This window comes from Leopardus geoffroyi, chromosome D1 (assembly GCF_018350155.1).
Source record: "Leopardus geoffroyi isolate Oge1 chromosome D1, O.geoffroyi_Oge1_pat1.0, whole genome shotgun sequence".
In the NCBI taxonomy this organism is placed as follows: Eukaryota; Metazoa; Chordata; class Mammalia; order Carnivora; family Felidae; genus Leopardus; species Leopardus geoffroyi.
Window position 1 is genome coordinate 19,835,400 of NC_059329.1, and position 21,154 is coordinate 19,856,553.

The following is a 21,154-nucleotide window of genomic DNA, read 5'->3' on the forward strand; positions in this document are numbered from 1 at the left end:
CCTCTTCCGGGAACACCAACGCGCGTGTAGCCAGACAAGAGAGCCAAAAGTACGATTAGAATAGCCAGAGAAGAACATCGTTGCTGGAGGAGACCGTCCATTCGGTCTACCCACCACGTGTTAGAGGGGAGGCAGGCACTGTTGTGATTAACAGTCCTCGCCCTCTGAAGTTGATGAAGTATCCCTGTAGAGGGGGGTTAGATGACTAGAGGCATGTACTGGCTGGATGTACCTCTGAGCGGTAGCCCAAGTGGTCTGCCCATTCCCCTACCGGCCAAATGCTAGTCCCACACGGCAACTGCAACGGTGAGGCAATTCTCACAACCCTTCTGATTTTGCAGAACACACGCCATTCATCTCATCTGAGCCTCAAACTAACTTGTGAGGTCTGTAGGAGGCGTCTTCCTGCCCCCACCGTGTTACAGACCTGCCAACATTAATCCAAGATCGTTGCGGGGCCCTTGTCCTAGAGCTCAGTTCTGCTCATCTGGCACCTGGCTCCAGGACGTGTCCATTTTCTTCTGTGCTTCCCCCCCCCCCCCCACCTACTAATGGCCTTTCTTGCTCTGCAGCCCCTGAGGGTCAATAGCCAGCCTGGCCCTCAGAAGAGATGCCTCTTTGTGTGTCGGCACGGTGAGAGGATGGATGTTGTGTTTGGGAAGTACTGGCTATCCCAGTGCTTTGATGCCAAAGGTGAGTGCCGCGTTGGCCTGCTTAGCATCGGCGTACCCTTTATGGCCTCTAGGGGGCACAGTCAAGCTACATTCGTCTAGACGGGAGTCCTTCCTGGTTCCCGTGCTATATAGGAAATGCCTAGAATGTGTTACAAACTAAGTCCTTCCCGATTGTCTTGAGTGTTAGCGAAGAGGTAAGTAAGTGTTCTTGTCCCCTATTCCATAAACTGGGACACCAGGGACCAAAGAAACAAACGTCTCGCCCGTGGTCATTTGGCGGAGGCAGAGACATGTGTCCTGATTCTGTGGCCAGAATTCCCTCCATTAAATCACCCTGGCTCATTTTGGTTCCAGTTCCCTTTGAGTGACATGTCTAAGAGAAAGAGGCTGGCGTAGCACAGAATTCTCCTGCCTTACAGGAGGGCAGAAAACTACAAGAGGTAGTTTTCTGTCAGTAGCACGGAGGGGTGGATTCCAAGACTCTACCACAGAAAAAGCGTCAGCCTCCATAGTTTCTAGAAAGTTCAATTCGGTGTCTTTGGCCAAACAAGGAATGGAAGTGGAGGGCTTTCGGGATCAGCAACAGAAGTCCTGAGGAAAACAGAAAGTCGTCTTTTTGTCTGATTTCTTTCTTTTCTTTCCAGGCCGCTACATACGCACCAACCTGAACATGCCTCATAGCTTACCTCAGCGGAGTGGTGGTTTCCGGGACTATGAGAAAGATGCTCCGATCACCGTGTTTGGATGTATGCAAGCAAGACTGGTGGGTGAGTGTCCTGGGGTGATTGCACAGCCTCTCCTGGCTGCTCCTTCCAAAGACTGGTTCCAGTGGGCAGGCCAGGACACTTCCCAGGGCTTCCTCCAACTTTCCTCCAAGTAGTGTATTTCTCCAATTCAGAAGGGATTTATTACAGAACCATTAAGTTCAGGACACTGTGCTGGGCGCTAGGCCGGTTTACCAAAGTGAAGCAGGTGTGACCCCTTGAGGGCTGTGTGGCCCAGTGATGGGGCAAGGTCAGCGTCTACTGCGCAGGGGAGGAGAATCCTGGAGGGGCTGGACGTAGACAGGCCAACTGATCCTTTGAAGACGGTCCGACCGTTCTTTGCAGGTCTTTTCCATACCTGCCAGGCAGAGACAGCAGCCTTGTCCTGTTCAATCATTTAACATATTCACTGATCACTTGGGGCGAGGTCCTTTGCTAGGTGCCGGGGATGCAAGCAGAGTCCCCGCCCTCAGGGAAACAAACTTGTACAGTCTGGTATCGTCAGGAATAGACCTGTGTACAGAGTAATATGGGAGCATTAAAACACACACACACACACACACACACAAAGAGAAGGGGAGTCAGCTGGGTAGAGAAAGAGCGGGAAGGTGGGAAGTGTGTTCCCGAGAGGTGAGAAATAATATCGAAAATACTTAGGAAAAAGCTCTCGTTTTCTAGAACATGGCTTGTGAGCCACACAGGAGAGAAGGTTGGTGACGCAGATGAAGACAAGTTTACGGAAGACCTTGCCCCCCCATATTAAGGCATCTAGACTCTATCCAGTAGAGAAAAGAAGCGCATTCTGTGAGGAAGTGTGGAAGCAGCAGGTGCTGGGATCTACCTCTGTTCTCTAAGAAGACGATGACAGGTTGAGATCTTGTTCAGCACGGGATAAGTGTGAAACAAGACCTAACGGTCACAATAGAAACCATCTCGCTCACATCACAAGTGGCAAATCAGAGCACTGTCAGGTTTCGGGGTCTCTCCTAGATGGGTAAGTTGCTGCTCGTTAGCACCAGAGAGAAGCAGAGAAAAAGACGAGGCGGGGGGTCTTCCACTGGGGCTCTTTCATGGGAACACAGATGAGGGGATGGGCCAGAAACGAGGCCGATACTGCCGGCTCTGTGTGAGCCCCCGCTGAAAAAGGGGTTCGCAGGCTCTGCCCGCCACCCCCTCCCACACGGAGGTCCAGCTGAGGCTGAGTGAATCCAGCAAACGGTCTGCCTTCCTTTGCAGGTGAAGCCTTATTAGAGAGCAACACCATTATCGACCACGTCTACTGCTCCCCATCTCTGCGTTGTGTTCAGACTGCGTACAACATCTTGAAAGGTTAGACTCGACAAAGGTCGACTAACTCCACCCTTCTGCCTCTAGGCAGCCCTACACCCAAATTGCCCTGGACTCATGGGACATGAGCCAATTGAGAGCTTCACATTGGGAATTTTTAGGGGTGCCTGGGTGGCTCAGTCGGTTAAGCATCTGACTTCGGCTCAGGCCGTGATCTCCCAGTTTGTGGGTTCGAGCCCTGTGCTGACAGCTCAGAGCCTGCTTCGGATTCGGTGCCTCTCGCTCCCTGCCTCTCTCTCACTTGTACTTTTCCTCTCAAAGAAAAGAAAACTTAAAATTTTTTGGAATTTTTAGCCAGGATTCCTATGGAAGAGGTCTTTGCAAAGAGTCCCCAAATCATAACTCTGGTGGCCTAAATAAGATGAAAGGGTAAACAGTTTTTCTCTTGAAAATGCAAAGCCCTCTTGGATGAACGGTAGCCTTGTAGAATATCGTTGTCTAGCAATAATTTGGAGCCTACAGAGTGATCCCTTGTTTGCAGTGAAACAGTGAAATCATTTCCTCCCACTCTGCTCTGGTTGCTTCTCGTTTATAGTAGCAACGATGCTCCTAAGTGTCTACAAATCTTAATCATCCTTGTTTCTTTAGTTAATTGGATGACTTTAAAAGTACCATTGCTATAAAGATACACAACTTTCCCCCGAAAATCTCGGGATGCTTGAGTTACAGGGATCTCCATTCTCATTTCGTGGGAAGGTAGAAACAGAGGGGAACTATTCACTTACACCAAAAAACAAAGGAGCCAGAAATAGCCAAGCCAATGAAGAATCTACACTATCTTTGAGACTCCCTTAAGTAAACGAGAATGCACGTGTGTATTAAAATACCATATGTACTAAATTTGCACAGAAAAACTGGGCAAAAGGCAATACAAAGAATGTTAAAAAGGGACCAGTCCTACTCTGTGGGTAATTACCCTTTGAAAAAACACAAGACTTGTGCACTGGCACTTGCAAATATTCAACATTGGATTTTCTGGTAGAGAAAATGAGTAATTTACATGATATTCAAATACAGTGTAAGCTATTGTAGAGTAGTGGATGCTAAGAGACTTTCTGAAATTTTGTTTGTTGTTGAGAGAGAGAGAGAAGGAGAGAATCTTAAGCAGGCTAGTCACAGGGCTCGATCCCACAACCCTGGAGTCATGACCTGAGCCAAAATCAGGAGTCGGATGCTCAAGCCATGAGCCACCCTGGCACCCCTTAAGTTCCTTAGTAAGGCAATCTTGGGACTTACCTTAGAAAAAGGAATTGTAGTCACAGAAGTGCATACATTATATGGGGGAAGGACTTGTGTTCTTTTCCTTAAGTCAGAGACCACTTAAAGCCAGCATACATCCTGTTGGTGTGGCCAGAGTATTAAACTCGGATGTCTGTCACACATGGAAATTAAAAACCCTTGTCCAAACCCACATGCTTTCCACCTTCTTATAGCCGTGTAGAGCAACGGGTAAAAGAGAACAGATTCACCCGAAGTTTTATAACAACTTGGCCTCTGATTTACTTCTCCACTGAGAACACAGTGGTATTGCCTTCATCTTCATTTTATTTTACCTCTAAGGTTTACAACAAGAAAATCACTTGAAGATCCGTGTAGAGCCTGGCTTATTTGAGTGGACAAAATGGGTTGCTGGGAACACCTTACCTGCGTGGATACCTCCATCAGAGTTAGCTGCAGCCAACCTGAGTGTTGATACAACCTACAGGTAACCCTCCGCGCTGCTCCTTCCCAGAGGCGATGTGGAAGCACTTTCCTACGCCAGGCTAACCACGAAGAGGAAGGACTAGATGTAGCCTGTGGGCAGTGGTCCATATTGGTGGAAGTCAAGTTCTGATTTTGAAAAACCACAACTGGAGAAAGCCAGCATCCCCTTATATTTAAGGTTATAGATATAACATATATATATGTTGTTCATATCATATATATGTATCTATATATATACACCATATATATACATATATATGGTGCATATATACATATCATATATATCCATATATATATCATATATATGGACATATACACATATATATATACATATATGTGATATATAATATATACATATATATTACATATATGTTACATATATTATATAATATATATTATATTGTATTATATTATATTATAATAATATAATATATATATATATAGTTCCCTTATATTTAGGAAAGCCCCACACATTGGACTTTCCTGACTTTATTATATCTCTTTCAGGGAATAATAAAACCACTTTGCACTCCAGGATTATGCACCGGCTAGTGATGATGTGGTTCCAGAAGCTTGTTGGGTGATAAGGGAAATCACAAGGTCTTGCCTTCGACTGTCATTTTTCAAAGCATTTTCTAATTGTCTTTATCTTCATTTACTATCGCTGGAACCCCAGAGTGTAGGCAAGCCACTCTAATCTATAAGAGAGTCCCAGCAGCTTGCCTAAAGTCATATGTTTAAGTGGCCACACCTAACAGTGATTACAACAACTAACCTCTATTGATCATTTTCTGCATGTCAGGAACTGTATAACCTGCTTTACCGTCTTCCCCATTCCTAGTTCGTTGCTTCTTGCCATTAGACCAGTCTGTGCGGGGAGTAAAAAGAAGTGTTTGCAGACTGATCACAAATGAATAATCCACGTGTAAACAATTAACTATCAAAACGCCACTCAGGCATTTTGTAAAATGTCCCTGAGAAAGGGATATTCATGACCATTGTGGTGGGGAATTAAGTTCATGTTTCGTAAGGCAGAATTGGAAGCAAGTGGCCAACTGAAGCAGAAATGTCCTCCTTGTGGTGTCCCTTGACATTTCATTTCAAATACCTACCCCAACCACAAATGAAGCAATGTGAGCTTCTGGCCAAGATAGGAGAAAATGCCTTTTTTCCATATTCATTTTCCTCTTCTGTAAATGAAACTTCAGGTTACCCCCTAGATTAATTAATAAGTGCTACTTGCTTAAAGGAATTAGCATTCCTCAAAAATACAGTGAAATCCATCAGATCCCCTACTAATAGGCAGTTGACCCTTAAACAACACAGGGGGTGGGGGAGCTGACCCCCACACAGTCAAAGCCACGTAGAGCTTTTGATCTCCCCAAAACTCAACTACTCACACCGTACTGTTGACTGGAAGCCTTACTGGTGACATAAATAGTTAATTAACACATATTTTGTATGTTCTAAGGAAGGCAAAAGACAATGTTAAGAAAATCAAAGAAAATAAAGGGACAGTACTGTATTTATTTAAAAAAAAAAAAATTCCACGCGTACGAGTGAACGCATGCAGTTCAAACCTGTATTGCTCAAGGCTGAACTGTACTTCACAGTTTGTCCTGTCTACCCTGTGGCAACTGTTTTTCTGTCCTTTGGGGGAAATGCAATAAATTGTTGTTCCCTCCAGGCTGGAAAGAGGGTGAGTGATTGCCAACATTGGTGAAATGATTTTCCTCACTCACCATGCAGCACCTCCCAGGCCATCCTGGGGCAAGTCTATGTCTTGGGTTTCCCCTTGTTCCTCCCAAGCGGATTTTACAGAGTTTCCAGAATCTGTAAACTGTCTGAGCCTTGCAATGCACACGCAGACCCCCGCACCGTCTTGGGGGCCAGGGCGTGGTCCTTATTCCAGGTTCTCTTTTCCCCTACAGAAAATCAGAATTCCATCCGATCATTTTTGTATATGAGGGGGAGTGAAAGAGATGAAGCCTCTAACTCTGTAAAAGTCAACAATAAAGCACGTGAGAGGCATGGCCTCTAAATTCCCTCTGAAATTAATTATGCCAAGTGAGCAGGCCTTTTAAAGTACACAGTGATGCCTAAATGATTGAATAAATGTGGTGGGCATAGGGGTGAGGATGGATAGGGCATTATCAGTCAAGAAGGCACCACTGAAAGAGAAAGAGCCCCGTCACTCTGGAACAGGAGGGAGGCGGGACAGAAACAGGTTAAGGAAAACCAGCCTGGTGACTAATACCCAAGCATCATCCACAGGCACCAAGACTGAGCCTGGGGGCTGGGTGTAAAAAGCAGCCCCAGTCTTAGGGAGCTGGGCCAGAAGGACCAAGGCAGAAAAAATAAAATATACACCAGTTGGGTAGGGCTTCAGAATAGGGCTCTGACTAGGTGTGGATGGGGCATGAGTCTGGAGTGTTAGAGGGGCAACGAAGCATACTTTGGTGTGGGGCTCAAGGCAGAAGTCCACCCTATAGCCTAGATCAAAGCGTGGAACAGAGTACATACTGGGAAGAATACTATTCCAGGAAGGCTACCAGAGTACCCGGTTCCCTGGGTTCCAGGTCTAGCTGGTGGTTGGAGGCCTACCTGACTCTGAGTGGAGTCCATGAGCCCTGCGGTTGTGGCTGGAGGCATGGCGCGTGCTTGTAGACAGGGGTGAGGAAGCGTGGACTCTGTCCTACCCCCATCAGAACTAGTTCAAACGCGGTAAGCCTTTCATGGGTTCAACTTCAAGGCAAGAACAGACCAAGGCAGAAATTAGCCAGGAGGAACTCGATCCCAGCATCTGCCTGCTCTTTACTTACACAAATCTCCCAAATTACAATGTGATCTCACCATGGAAAGGACTTCCTAGACCACACAAAGTGGCCTTTTGTCACTGTCTGGGGCTCCCGGGAGACCACGGAACTAGATGAGAGGTGATGATGGAAGACAGAGCTTGCTCAGAACAATGAGGTGCATCCCTAAAAGTGGTGATTCACGTCTCCCCCTATCCCCAGGGTATGGTGAGACACAGAAGGTTGTTTCCTACGAGAAGTATGCCTGCTGAGGGAATGTGATTTCGATGCGGGCAGGTTTCCTTCAAATGGAATAGCATCCTTCCTCTCTGGACAGTAAACCCAAGTGCACGGAAGGGCAACCTTCGGGGGGTGGGGGAAGGGAGGCACTTTCAGAAGCCATCCAAAATGGAGGGTAAGTTTACCAGTATTAATCTCAGACCCAGGTTCAAATCCAGGCCCTAAGAGTTGCTAACGATGTTAAGTATAGGCAACTCGTCTCTAAGCTTTCTGAGCCTGTCTTGTCAACCATGAACGGGATTTGCCAAAGGGTCGCTGGGAGGGCTATACTCAATGAATGCAAGTAAGGCACTTTGTACAGAGCCTGACATGTGGGAGTATTTTAGTAAACCTTTGCAGTGGTAGCAGTAATGTATTCTGATCAAGATGCCACGCAAATTCACTTTGATAACTCACTACCACCTCCATCAACCCTCCACTAAACACCAACAGTGAAAGACCAAATAAGACAGAAAATATGACACAGTTGTACTCGAAAACAAGATGCACATCTCCTAGGCTAGCAACCCCAAGTAGTAAACGGAGAGGGGAGCGGCAGAAGTGGCCGAGATTGAAGACATGCAGGGTCACCAAGATGGGAGGGCCCTGCATTGATCATGCCCTTATATGGCTTCGTACAATGCGTCATAATTACCATTTACATCGACAGCCGGCTCACCCCGACCACACGCTGAGGGCTCCTCAAGCACAGAAACTCGGTTCCTCTTTGTCTCTGTGTTCCCTGAGCTTTTCCCAGTTCCAGGTGGACGGTCTGTGTTCAAAATAAGAAAGAAAAGACTGGTGAAGATTTTATAAGCTCACAGACCCAATGGACCTAATAGCTGCTTGCAAAACCTATCCTTTCAACTCCCCAGCTCACTTTACAAGGCCAGCATTACCCCGACACCAAAGTCCAATAAGGACACTAAGAGAGCTGCAGACCAATATTCCTCATAAAGATAGATGTAAAAATTCTCACCAAAATATTAGCAAACCAAATTCGATAGCACATTAAAAGGATCATACACTGTCATCAAGTGGGATTTATCCCTCAGATGCTAGGATGGTCCAACATACAAAAGTCAATATAGGATACACTACATAGAATGAAAGGTAAAATCGTATGTTCACCTCAGGAAGAAAAATCATTTAACAAAATATACCATCCCTTCATAATAAAAATGCTCAACAAATTGGGTGTAGAAGGAATACACCTCCACATAATAAAGGCCATATACAACCAGCCTGCAGCTAACATCAAACTCAATGGTGAAAGACTGAAAGCTTTTCCTCTAACATCAGGAACAAGGCCAATTCTTACCACTCATATTCAACAAAGTACTGAAAAAGCCTATCCAAAGCAATCAGGTAAGAAAAAGAAATAAAAGGCATCCAAACTGGAAACACAGAAGTAAAAATGTCTTTGTTTGCAGCTCATATGATTTTATATATAGAAAATCCTAAAGACTACCATAAGGCTGTGAGAGCTAGTCGACAAACTCAGTAAAGTAGCAGGATACAAAATCAACGTACAGAAATCATTTGTGTTTCTATGCACTAACCACAACACACCTAAAGGAGAAATAAAGCAATCCCATTCACAATAGCATCAAACACAATAAAATAACTTAGAAATCAATTCAACGAAAGAGGTGTAAGATCTGTATACTGAAATCTGCAAGACTAATGAAAGAAACTGAGGACACAAATAGAAAGATATCCCATATTCATGGATCAGAAGAATTAATAATATTAAAATGTCCATTCTACCCAAAGCCATCTATAGATTAAATGCAATCCCTATCAAAATCCCAACGGTGTTTTCCACAGAAATCGAAAAAACAATCCTAAAATTTGTATGAGACCACAAAAGATCGTAAATAGCCAAAGTAAACCCAACAAAAAACAACAAAGCTGGAAGCATCACACTTCCTGACTTCAAATTATACTACAAAGCTGTAGTAATCCAAACAGTATGGTACTGGCATGAAAATAGGCATAGACCAATGGAACAGAATTGATAGCCTAGAAATAAACCCTCCAATACGTTCAACTAACATTTGATAAAGGAGCCGAGAATACTCAGTGAGGAAAGGATAGTCTCTTCAATAAATGGTGTTGGGAAAATAGTATAACAGCCTGCAGATACAGCAGTCACAAAAATTAACTCATGATGGATTAAAGACTTAAAACGTAATGACTGAAACCATAAAACCTCCAGAAGGAAACATAGGGGAAAAGCTCCTTGACATTGCTCTTGGCAACAATTTTTTGGATGGGACACGAAAAGCACAAGTGACAGTCGCCAAAATTTATAAGTGAGACTGCATCAAACTAAGAAGCTCCTGCAAAGCAAAAGAATTTAAAAAATGAAAAAGCAACCTACACAATAGGAGAGCATATGTACAAATCCTACCTCTGATAAGGGGTTAATATCTAAAACATATGATACCAGAAGAACTGGTACCAAAAAAAATCTGATTAAAAATGGGCAGAACTTCACCAATATTTTCCCAAAAATGACAAACACATGGCTAACAAGTACATGAAAAGATGCTCAATATCATGTGGTCAGGGAAATGCAATTTTTATCATGAAACTTATTGTCAAATTGGTTTCCATACAACACCCACCCAGTGCTCATCCCAACAGGTGCCCTCAATACCCATCACCCACCCACCCCTCCCTCCCACCCCCCATAAACCCTCAGTTTGTTCTCAGTTTTTAGGAGTCTCTTATGTTTTGGCTCCCTCCCTCTCTAACCATTTTTTTTTCCTCCCCTCCCCCCATGGTCTTCTGTTAAGTTTCTCAGGATCCACATAGGAGTGAAAACATATGGAATCTGTCCTTCTCTGTATGACTTATTTCACTTAGCATAACACTCTCCAGTAGGGAAATGCAATTTAAAACCACAGTGAGATACCACCTCACACCTGTCAGAATGGCTGTCATCAAAAAGAAAAGAGCTGTTGAGTGTTGGTGAACGTGTAGGTCAGCGTAGCCACTATGGGAAACAATACGGAGACTCCTTAAAAAATTAAAGATAGAACTCCCGTAGGATCCTGCAATCCCACTTCTGGGCAAATATTCAAAGGAAATGAATACAGGATCTCAAAGAGGTATCTGCGCTTGGTATCACTCATTTGTGGAATCTAAAAAGCCAAACTCCAAGAAACAGGAGTAGAATGTGGTAGAAACGGGAGCGGGGGCAGGGATGGGGAGATGTCGGCCAAAGTGTACAAACTTCTAGTTTTGTTTTGTTTTTGTTTTTGTTTTAATTTTTTTTTTTCAACGTTTATTTATTTTTGGGACAGAGAGAGACAGAGCATGAACGGGGGAGGGGCAGAGAGAGAGGGAGACACAGAATCGGAAACAGGCTCCAGGCTCTGAGCCATCAGCCCAGAGCCTGACGCGGGGCTCAAACTCACGAACCGCGAGATCGTGACCTGGCTGAAGTCAGACGCTTAACCGACTGCACCACCCAGGCGCCCCTACAAACTCCTAGTTGATAAGTTCTGGGGATCTAATGCACACTGTGGGGATTATAGTTGATAATACTGTATTACATACTTGAAAGTTGCCAAGACGGTCGAACATAAATGTTCTCACCACAAAAAGGAAACTGATTATGTGACGTGACGAAAGTGCTAGGCAACACTATGGTGGAAATCGTCTTGTAGTATGTAAGGGTATACGATCAACACTTTTACACCTTAAACTTTCATGACGGTAAGTGTCAATTCTATCCCAATAAAGCTGGAAACAATGTAAAAATAAATAAAACCTATCCTTACAGCTTCTCATGGGTAAGGCTACAGAAGAGAGGCTTAGGAAATCTCCGGTGATCTAAAGAGAGAAAGAGAGTGGGGCGCCTGGGTGGCGCAGTCGGTTGAGCGTCCGACTTCAGCCAGGTCACGATCTCGCGGTCCGGGAGTTCGAGCCCCGCGTCGGGCTCTGGGCTGATGGCTCAGAGCCTGGAGCCTGTTTCCGATTCTGTGTCTCCCTCTCTCTCTGCCCCTCCCCCGTTCATGCTCTGTCTCTCTCTGTCCCAAAAATAAATAAACGTTGAAAAAAAATTAAAAAAAAAAAAAAAAAAAAAAAAGAGAGAAAGAGAGGGGGGCGCCTGGGTGGCTCAGTCGGTTAAGCATCCGACTCTGGGTTTCCGCTCAGGTAATGACCTCACAGTTGGTGAGTTCGAGCCCCGCCTCAGGCTCTGCACTAACAGCCAAGAACCAGCTTGGGATTCTCTGTCTCTGTCCTCTCTCTGCCCCTCCCCTGCTCATTCTCTTTCCCTCTCAGAAAATAAATAAATAAAATATGAAAGAAAAAGAAAAGAACAGTTAACATGTTGGAAGGGAAGGGAAGGAAGGAAGGAGAGAAAGAAAAGAAAGGGGAGGAAGGAAAGAAAGAAATCAATCTAACCTCTGCTTCCCGTTAGCAATGTGACCTAGCACTGATGGTAAGATTAGTCAAACTGCTTATGAGTTATCCTGCAAGTGATCTCTGCAAATGAAAACTGTTTCATTTTGCAGCCGGTCACTCTAACGCCACACATGCACAGCCTTTATTTCTGTGCATTGTGTACGTTTGGACCCCACTTCCATGTAGTGGAAATACTCTTCCCTATACCTCCATCCTTTCTAGGGAAATGGGTGAACACAAACATGGAACTCCAGAAAGGTCTTGAAAGAAAAAGTTTAGAATAATATCAGTTGCTTTGTCTCGGGATCAAAATGTTTTCATTGCCTTTGTTCATTTTTCTATTACAGACCTCACATTCCAGTCGGCAAATTAGTGGTTTCAGAATCCTATGACACTTATATTAGTAGAAGTTTCCAAGTAACAAAAGAAATAATAAGTGAATGTAAAAGTAAAGGTAGGTGGTATTATTTTGGACTCCATATTGAAAAATGTGATCATTTAGGGGCGCCTGGGTGGCTCAGTTGGTTAAGCATCCAACTCTTGATTTCAGCTCAGGTCATGATCTCACGGTTTTGTGAGTTCAGGCCCTGCGCGTCGGGCTCTGTGCTGACAGTGCAGAGCCTGCTTGAGATTCTCTCTCTCTCTCTCTCTCTCTCTCTCTCTCTCTCTGCCCCTTCCCCACTTGTGCTCTCTCTCAAAATAAATAAACAAATGTTAAATATGTGATCATTTCTCCATCCTGGTTAATAAGCTATTCAAGATATTCTAACTTGCTTAATAAGAAAGAAAAGTAGTTCTATCTCTCTGTCCCAAAAATAAATAAAAACGTTGAAAAAAAAAATTAAAAAAAAAAAAAAAGTAGTTCTAGACTTTCATGTAGATACTTTCATGTTAAATTTGTAATATCCTCTCTTGAGTAGCTAAAATGGCAGATATTCCATAGGAATACACCAGACTTAGTTACTGTATGAAATAGTTTACAATTCTGCATAACACTATTTTGCCTATAATTTGATCTAGGGGCACAGGCACCCACACACAAACACACCTTCACCAATACACGGTCACTGCTAGCACTGACCAAAAGTAGTGTTCTGGAAGATTCCAGTATGTTCCCTATTGAATCTTATAAACACTGAACTCAAATATTAAGTGATACATAAGACAATTCACTCTAAATTTTTAGATAAAAAAAAAGGATTACAAAAGCGTCTGCGCATTACCATTCCTTTTTAAGTTACTTATCTTCGGGGTGCCTGGGTGGCTCAGTCGGTTAAGCGTCTGACTTCGGCTCAGGTCATGATTTCACGGTTCATGAGCTCGAGCCCGATGTCGGGCTCTGTGCTGACAGCTCAGAGCCTGGAGCCTGCTTCAGGTTCTGTGTGTGTGTCTCCCTCTCTCTCTCAAAAATAAAAATTTTTTAAACATTAATAAACCACTCACTTCATTACTACTCCTATGCACCCACTGTAAAGATACTCATCAGCATATTCTATCAGCCAGAAAGTATGAAGTGCTCACCCAATTCTATAGTGGTGACATTGAGAATTGTTATTAGAAATGGCAGAGAGCCCTACAGACACAGAATAATTTGTATCTTGATTGTGGTGGTTATGAAGAGTTACACAGGAGATAGTTGGATAAACCTGGTGGAATCGAAATAAACTAAGTAGGTTGTATCAGTATCCACATCCTGATTGAGCTAGGGTACCATAGCTAGGCAAGATGTTACCACTGGAGGAGGCTGGATGACCGGAATATGGGACCTCCTTGGTGTGCGTATGTGTGTATATAGTATACAGTTTGGTATATAGTATATATACGATACACATACACAATACATGTTTGTGTATATACACGTTACACAATATAGAGGTCATACATATATAATTACATATATGTATATACATTATATAACTTAACATATTGTAAATATTTATATATTGCATATATACATAATTATAACCTCCTGTGCATCTATAATTATTTTAAGATTAAAAGGGTTGGTTTATTTTTTAATGATGTTAGGCTGCCTTAATAATCGTTTAGCCAAATTGTCTCATTCTTGAGAATGTTGTCCCTCCCTGGAACATTCGTCTTCCAGTATTTATGGAGTTAACATAGGTCTTTATAGGAATGGTCTTCCCAGTCCCTTGCCTTTTTTTTTTTTTTTTTTTTTCTCTTCTCCAGGAAATAACATCCTGATTGTGGCTCACGCGTCTTCCCTTGAAGCATGTACCTGCCAGCTCCAGGGTCTGTCACCCCAGAACTCCAAGGACTTTGTACAAATGGTCCGAAAGGTAATTCACACTTACATTTCGGAGGCCTGTGGTGCCAAGTAGTTTCAGAGCAGTTCGATGACTGGCCGGTAGCTAAGTTGTTTGCAGCACGAGTTTATCCTGAGCTGGGAATACGCACATATTGATTCACTCGACCAAGATGTCCTGAGTGGTGCTCTGTGTAAGGCACTTTATGAGGCCTTGTGGAAGAGAGATGTGTTTGAGCTGGTTTTAGTTGCTAAGAGTGCACATTTAGAAAGGAGCTAAGAATTATCAGCAGACTGTCTGGATTTCCCTTGGGGGGCCATGGATTGGATGAAGAGGGGGGAGTGGACCAACACGGAGCATCTGAAGCCTCAGCCAGAAGAGAGGGCCTGGCAGGTAGGCCAAAGCAAGCAGTGATTTAAAACGATCAGGCTGGGGGCGCCTGGGTGGCTCAGTCAGTTGAGCATCCGACTTCGGCTCAGGTCATGATCTCACGGTGTGTGAGTTCGAGCCCCACGTCGGGCTCTGTGCTGTCAGCTCGGAGCCTGGAGCCTGCTTCGGATTCTGTGTCTCCTCTCTCTGCCCGTCCCCTACTTGCGCTCTGTCTCTCAAAAATAAATAAATGTAAAAAAAAAAAAAAAAAAATTTTTTTTTAAACGATCGGGCTGTTGGGCAAACCAGGAACAAGGCCACAAGACAAAACCCATGAGACTGACCAACACATCTGGCTTCTTCCTTCTCATGCCTGTGCAAGAGGCTTTCCTGTCAGTCGCCCTCCCACAGGCTTCCCTCCAGGCTGACTTACGTGCTTCCTGTATCTGCCCCTGGAGAACCTGATCCAAACTCAATTGCGATTCTTTTTCTCCGTTTTTAAAAGCTTATTTATGCGTCCACGTCTCCCCGTGACTCCGTAAGCTGCTTGAGGGCAGAGATTTTTGCTTTTGTGTATAACTGCAGCTCTGGTGACACACAAAAATACGTTTCGAGCTGAATTTAGGAATGGCACAGCTTCCGCTTTGAACGTTATAGGTGCCCATGCCAAAAAAAAAAAAAAAAAAAAAAAAGGACAAAACTGGGTGAAATATTTTTAAAAATAGCATCCGCTCTCTCATTGCCCAAATATTATTTCTGAAATGTCCAAGCTGCATTTTTAGCTTGATTTGCAATTAAGAATCAACTCTGGGCACCTCAGCTTTCTGCATTATTGTCTTCTTTCCTCCCACACAATCAAGAAGCAATCTATAAACAATTACTTAATTACACTAGGGAGCTCACCATTTAATAAAGCCTTCCGATGAATCCCCTTGCAGTGTAAATACTCTTCCCTCTAATTTGTCAGTTTTGTCCATCTCGTTTGTCTTTATTGACTCTTCGAAGAGACGCAGGTCTACCGAGCCCCTATTAATGCCTGTGAATAAATTTTTTTAATGTTTGTTTATTTTTGAGACAGACAGCGAGCGACAGAACATGAACAGGGGGAGGGTCAAAGAGAGGGGAAGACACAGAATCCGAAGCAGGCTCCAGGCTCTGAGCTGTCGGCGCAGAGCCCAATGCAGGGCTCGAGCTCACGGACCGTGAGATCATGACCTGAGCCGAAGTCAGATGCTTAACCGACTGAACCACCCAGGCGCCCCAATGAATCCTCTTTATTCTCATGGGCCACCTGAAGATCTTTGTGTCTAGGTAAAAGTTAACGCATTAAACCTCTGTTTTCTATTCTTCCCTATCTTTACTACTCTGACTTCAGATCCCATACCTGGGGTTTTGTTCCTGTGAAGAACTGGGAGAAACTGGAATATGGCAGCTGACAGACCCACCTATCCTTCCTCTTACCCATGGACCAACTGGGGGCTTTAACTGGAGAGAGACCTTGCTACAGGAATAAGCCACACCAGTGAATGAGATGGAAAGGCTTTAGCAAGCCTTTGGGAGAAGGGTCTTTCTGTGTGTCTAGTAACAGTGGGAAAGTCTGCACCACCTTCTCGGTGGACAGCCCAGAATAATTTCGCATATTTCCTTTCACGCTTTAAAGCTCTCATGATGAGACTGTGTGAAGGAGAAAAAGACTTGATTCAGGGATAAAATTCATTCTCTCTGGATGCTTACCTAGCTAACGAGGCTTTCGAGAATTGTCTTCACAAAGCGAGGCAGCTGCTACGGCAAAGGATGGCTTTCTTCCTTCCTTCTATGCACGGCCAAGGAGTCAGAGCGCTCCCAAAGGGAGCGGTCAGCTCGCGCTAAGGAAAGGTTCAGGATGAGGGAGTAAGTCCAGAATCCAGCCGGAGGGACACTGAGCTGCCATTTCGGTGATGGGATTTTCTTTTTAACTCCATGTTCCAGTTAGGCAAAGCCAAGCTGAAGAATTCTTTGACCGTTCTTAGAAAACATGCCCCTGCAGAGTTATTCTTAGATTCGCCATCAAATTCTACCCTCAACGTGACCCACCCACCAGTGCCGCTGGCTCAAGACGCCTGCTTGAGGACTCACATCCACCCCGGTACCACCACACTGTCTCTAGAACAGCTGGCTACAGCTTTTTGCTACAGCCCTTCCCCCTTGCTTCTGTGAAATGGGAGACAAAGCACTTTTGGAGACTCAGGAGGAAGATAAATGTGTGAAGTATTCAGTTGTAGGAGCAAAGAACTTGCAAAATATAAAGTCACCTGGAATTTTCCATGTCACAGCACTTCCAAACGGCCATGATTTGCTTGTCTTTGCCCATAGAGTCGAGACTGTGGTAACTGGTTAAGGATGTCGACGATTTGAAAGCATGTACATTCGATACATTATTTGAGTCAGCAAGCAGCTCATTCTTGTGCAATATGGACATCTTTACAAACCATTCCAAGGGTCAGGTCATTGTACACGTAGGGTACCTGTCAAACATAGCAGAACATCCACCAATGGGTCGGTTATACCAGGGAAGTATATTGAAGTCAGGGAACTAATTTAAAGGATGACAGTCACGATCGCTGTTTGTGCTGTCGTTTTTATTTGTTTGTGTGTTTTTCTATAACTTAAAATATGTAGGTAGGGCTACTTAAGAAAAGGCGGGAGAGCCATATCCTGTGGTTTCTCCTCATACCTTGCTTCCCAAATTCAGAGGGAGTCTATTTAAAAGAAAAATAAATGACAATCAAACCAAAACATCAGTTATCAATGTGTATTTAATTGTGTGACTAGCTGACTGTTGGCAACAGACAATGGTCTGGTACAGTGTAGTTCACTAGATAGAATATGTGTGCAAAAGTCCCAGACGTTTAAAGGAAACATGAGTGCAAAACAAATCAATAGACGTTGTAGCACTTGAATAAGCTTCAAAACCCAAATAGACGTAAAACCCAGTATGTAAAAATAGATCTATGCTCCTGTTTGAAACTGGCATTTGAGGATTCCTAAAAAGAAGTAAAAGGATGCTGGCTATGTATGTTAGTCAGCAAGAGGCTTACAGTTGGTTTTTCTTTCTTTTTAAGTCGCTTGGACACATAGATTGTGAATTTTCCGTTTTAAGAAACAATCTTGATTTCTGCACAACAATCTTGATCACTGCACAAACACTGATCCCGCTACTGGGTATAAAAGTACTCTGGGCGGATACCATGGAGTAATAGAAAAGTTTTAACCTTATAATGGGGGAAATACTCCTTTCTCTTAAAAGGTTTTAAGACAAAAATCACGTTACAGCCGACGTAACATCACTGCTGTTCGTTCTTTTATCTGTCATGAAGTGAATCCACTGTTTAACCAGATCTGTCACGTTTATTAGATTCTCCACAAATTTTCATGGACTTCCAATGCTCAGAATAATGCTTGAACACTTCACGTCCGATTTCCTCGAAAGCTGTAGCGGTGTGTTCTCGGCAGGGTCTGTACTTGAACTGAACAAAGTTTAGAATAGGCCATGCCCTCCCTCGCTCTTGGCTGTCTTGGTCCTAGATGACCTGATAGGCCAGGTTAGCTGGGCAACAATCTATCGTCCTTAGCACAATATGGACAGAGTCTTAGGCTGTCATCTACGTGGGCAGGAGGCACAGATCTGAAATCACTTTCTGAATAATTTAGGTGGAAAACCCTGAATTAGAGAGTTTATTCCTCTGCTTGAATCCTCTAGATTGTTTATCAAAACGGTCTGAATGGTTGGAATTCCTATTAAATTCTCTTTTCACATATACCGGTTTAAAAAACTAAACTCAGACTCCCAACTGAGAAATTCTTTGAAAATCATGTTGAATCTATGTGTAGTAAGAGGAATGCACAAGTATATTACATGATTTCATTTTCATCCAAAAATCCTAGGTTGATATTACAACCTGAAGTTCAGCGTGGTTCTTTTGGATCTGAGGCTGATATTTATTAAGAACAAAACCTGGAAGGGAGGAGAGAGAAGGAAGGAAGGAAGGAAGGAAGGAAGGAAGGAAGGACACGCAAGAGAGGAAGAATCAAATGTTTCTGGTAGAGAGGATTTTTTTTTTTTTTTTAATGTAGAAAGTTACCTGAAATGAACAGAGATGAAATTAACTGAAGGATTTAATCTGGGACTGAAACTCTGCAACAGTTTGCTGCTTGCCCTACTGTGCCACATCAATCGGCTAATGCCCCAGGATTATTCATAGATGGGACTTGGGTTTCGGTGATTTTAACATGCCACGTCTATTCCTTGTGGACTAGAATAATTGGCACATTTTAATGCACAAGCTGGGAGTCTTACTTTCCCAGGCCCTCTTCTCCATCGCTGCGTCGGTAGCTAGGAGCTTTACCCCAGTGTGGAGTTAGAATACAGTGTTTTCCATTACATTTAGATTCATAGAATCTGAATGGCTGATTAAATGGCCATCTGATGGCTAAAAGAGGGGGGTATTTTTCACCCTGTAGTGGAAGGCTTGGAGGAGTTTCTACTTTTTATTTGAAGTATACTTTAACCAAAGAATTATTTTAGAATAACCTTATATTTAGAAGATGATTTTGCAAAAAATAAACATAAAAAAACAAAAAATACTATCTTCTGGAGTGAGGTCGGTTTGCTAAATCACTGTGGATAATTTTCCCGCATTTCAAGCTGATGTGGTCATTTTCCCATCAGTGGTATTTGGAGGCATACACATCGTCATCCAGCTGTGCTTAGCGTTACCATAAATGTATCTTTTCCACTCAACTAGCTGTGTTCCTATTAAAGGCCAGTTACCCAGTGTCACCGGGTACTCACTGAAGAGCGATGGTCAGAGAAGTTCCTATCTCCTTGCCTTTGTAGGAAAGCGTCTCCTGTGTAGCAAAAAGGAAGGCATTCCTCCGTAACCTAGGCACTCCGCAACTCCAGTGTTTAATTTGAGACCGGTGATGAATTGCTCTTTGGAATCTACTCTAAGTAATGCGTGTGTTCGAATACAGATGAACCTCCTTTTATTTTCACAGGCAAAGTCACAACTGTACTGTGTCTGCACGAGCTTCTCAGATAATGAGGCACAGGGTTATTTGCATTTAAATTGTAGTCCTGCACGTATGAGAACTGAGAGGTGCTAGCTTAGTCCGGGTGCCTTGCCAGGAGGGATGATGAGCCTGGCCTTGGAGGGTAGGGAAAAGAGCTATTTAACATCTACGTAGGTTAATATTCACTTTACAAAGGTGATGGCGGGGGGCGGATATTTTGTTCGGTGATGGCAGATGCTTTTCCTGTTTAAACGTAGGATTCAAATTGGGTTTGCTTCTCTTTAACACTTCACCATTATGACTTTTCCTAGGAAAGGTAACTAGCTAGAAAGAAAATTCAAGGGAAGAAAAGAAAGAACTGCCGTGAAATACAGAGGAAATAACGTGATCTTTAAATACATATAATGTTGTGTTCAGTCTATGTAAGCTTAAAATAGCAAGTAGTCAGACTTAATACACAATCAGCTCTTAGAAATGTATTACACAAAACCACTTAGCTGCCACGGCCCCCACAAAAATCAGAATTTTATAGCTGTTTTGAACTATTCTTGGACTTTGTACAGGATACAATCGTATAATGGGAAATGTGTGCTGGTTCTTTTCTCTGATTGTCACTCAAGATGGGAACACCATCCCAAAGCATTCTGGTTCTGCACAGACCATTCTCAACCTGCTGTTTCTGGAGGTGTATCCGTTTCACTCTCATTTATAAGGCTATTGTATCGTGTGCGGTGTTTTTGTTTTTGTTTTTGTTTTTTCGGTTTCTGGGGGTTTGGTTTTGTTTTTATTCTATGTGATTCGGGTGTATTTATTTGAAGAAAAAGGTCTGTAATTATAAAAAAAGGAAACCCGCACCAAATTGTATCGCCAAGTTCCTTGTAAACGACCTGTGGCATCCGTGCTCTCCTGGCTGTGTGTTCTTCCTCTGGATACTGCTGTAATTAGATCATTCCATTCCACGAGCATCTCCGTTGAAGTGGTTCATAGATGATTTAATAAAGAGGAGCTGTGTCCTCAGTCAATCCAGAGCCATCTCCTATTAAATTCTGAGTGGTCTCTCTTCCTTCATGTCTTTCGATGCTGCTGTGGTCATTACTATTTCATCGATGTCCATTAAGAGTGTGGTCCTTCACTCAGAGGGCCAGAGGGGCATTTGCTGCTGATGGAAATGGAGGGATGACGCTCCAGCAGCACTGTGGGGCTCTCTGGTCCCCTCTGGTGAGGCTGCTCTCCGAGTCACCCAGGCTGGAGAGGGGACACCCAGGAGTGAGAAAACAAGCTCCAAAATGCTCCCACTGCCCACAGGCGAGCCTTCACCCCTCACCCCTGCTCACTTTGAGGACGTAAGTGCTCCAGGAATGATCCATAAACTAAGAATTTGGGTAAATGAGGGGCGCCTGAGTGGCTCAGTCAGTTAAGCATCCAACTCTTGATTTCATCCCAGGTCATGATCTCATAGTTCAGGAGTTCAAGCCCCGTGT

The 21,154-nt window shown here is 43.6% G+C and overlaps 1 protein-coding gene and 1 long non-coding RNA gene across 3 annotated transcripts in view; one reads left to right on the forward strand and one right to left on the reverse strand.

The window, feature by feature from the left end:
* UBASH3B (ubiquitin associated and SH3 domain containing B) overlaps window positions 1–20,699 on the forward strand; it is a 141,581-nt gene extending 120,882 nt beyond the window's left edge. For both annotated transcript variants that reach the window (XM_045483208.1, XM_045483209.1), the window contains exons 8-14: window positions 573–693; window positions 1,319–1,441; window positions 2,675–2,767; window positions 4,346–4,490; window positions 12,333–12,439; window positions 14,176–14,285; window positions 15,997–20,699. In XM_045483208.1, coding sequence (XP_045339164.1) covers window positions 573–693; window positions 1,319–1,441; window positions 2,675–2,767; window positions 4,346–4,490; window positions 12,333–12,439; window positions 14,176–14,285; window positions 15,997–16,134 — 837 coding nt within the window. In that variant the 3' untranslated portion in view covers window positions 16,135–20,699. The remainder of the gene's footprint in view (window positions 1–572; window positions 694–1,318; window positions 1,442–2,674; window positions 2,768–4,345; window positions 4,491–12,332; window positions 12,440–14,175; window positions 14,286–15,996) is intronic.
* On the reverse strand, window positions 4,496–7,425 carry LOC123600820. Its single transcript, XR_006713838.1, has 4 exons — window positions 7,343–7,425; window positions 7,094–7,234; window positions 5,265–5,357; window positions 4,496–4,579 (listed from the first exon to the last, which is right to left on the reverse strand). It is a non-coding gene; the product is annotated as an uncharacterized LOC123600820 (long non-coding RNA).
* Window positions 20,700–21,154: the final 455 nt, after the last annotated feature.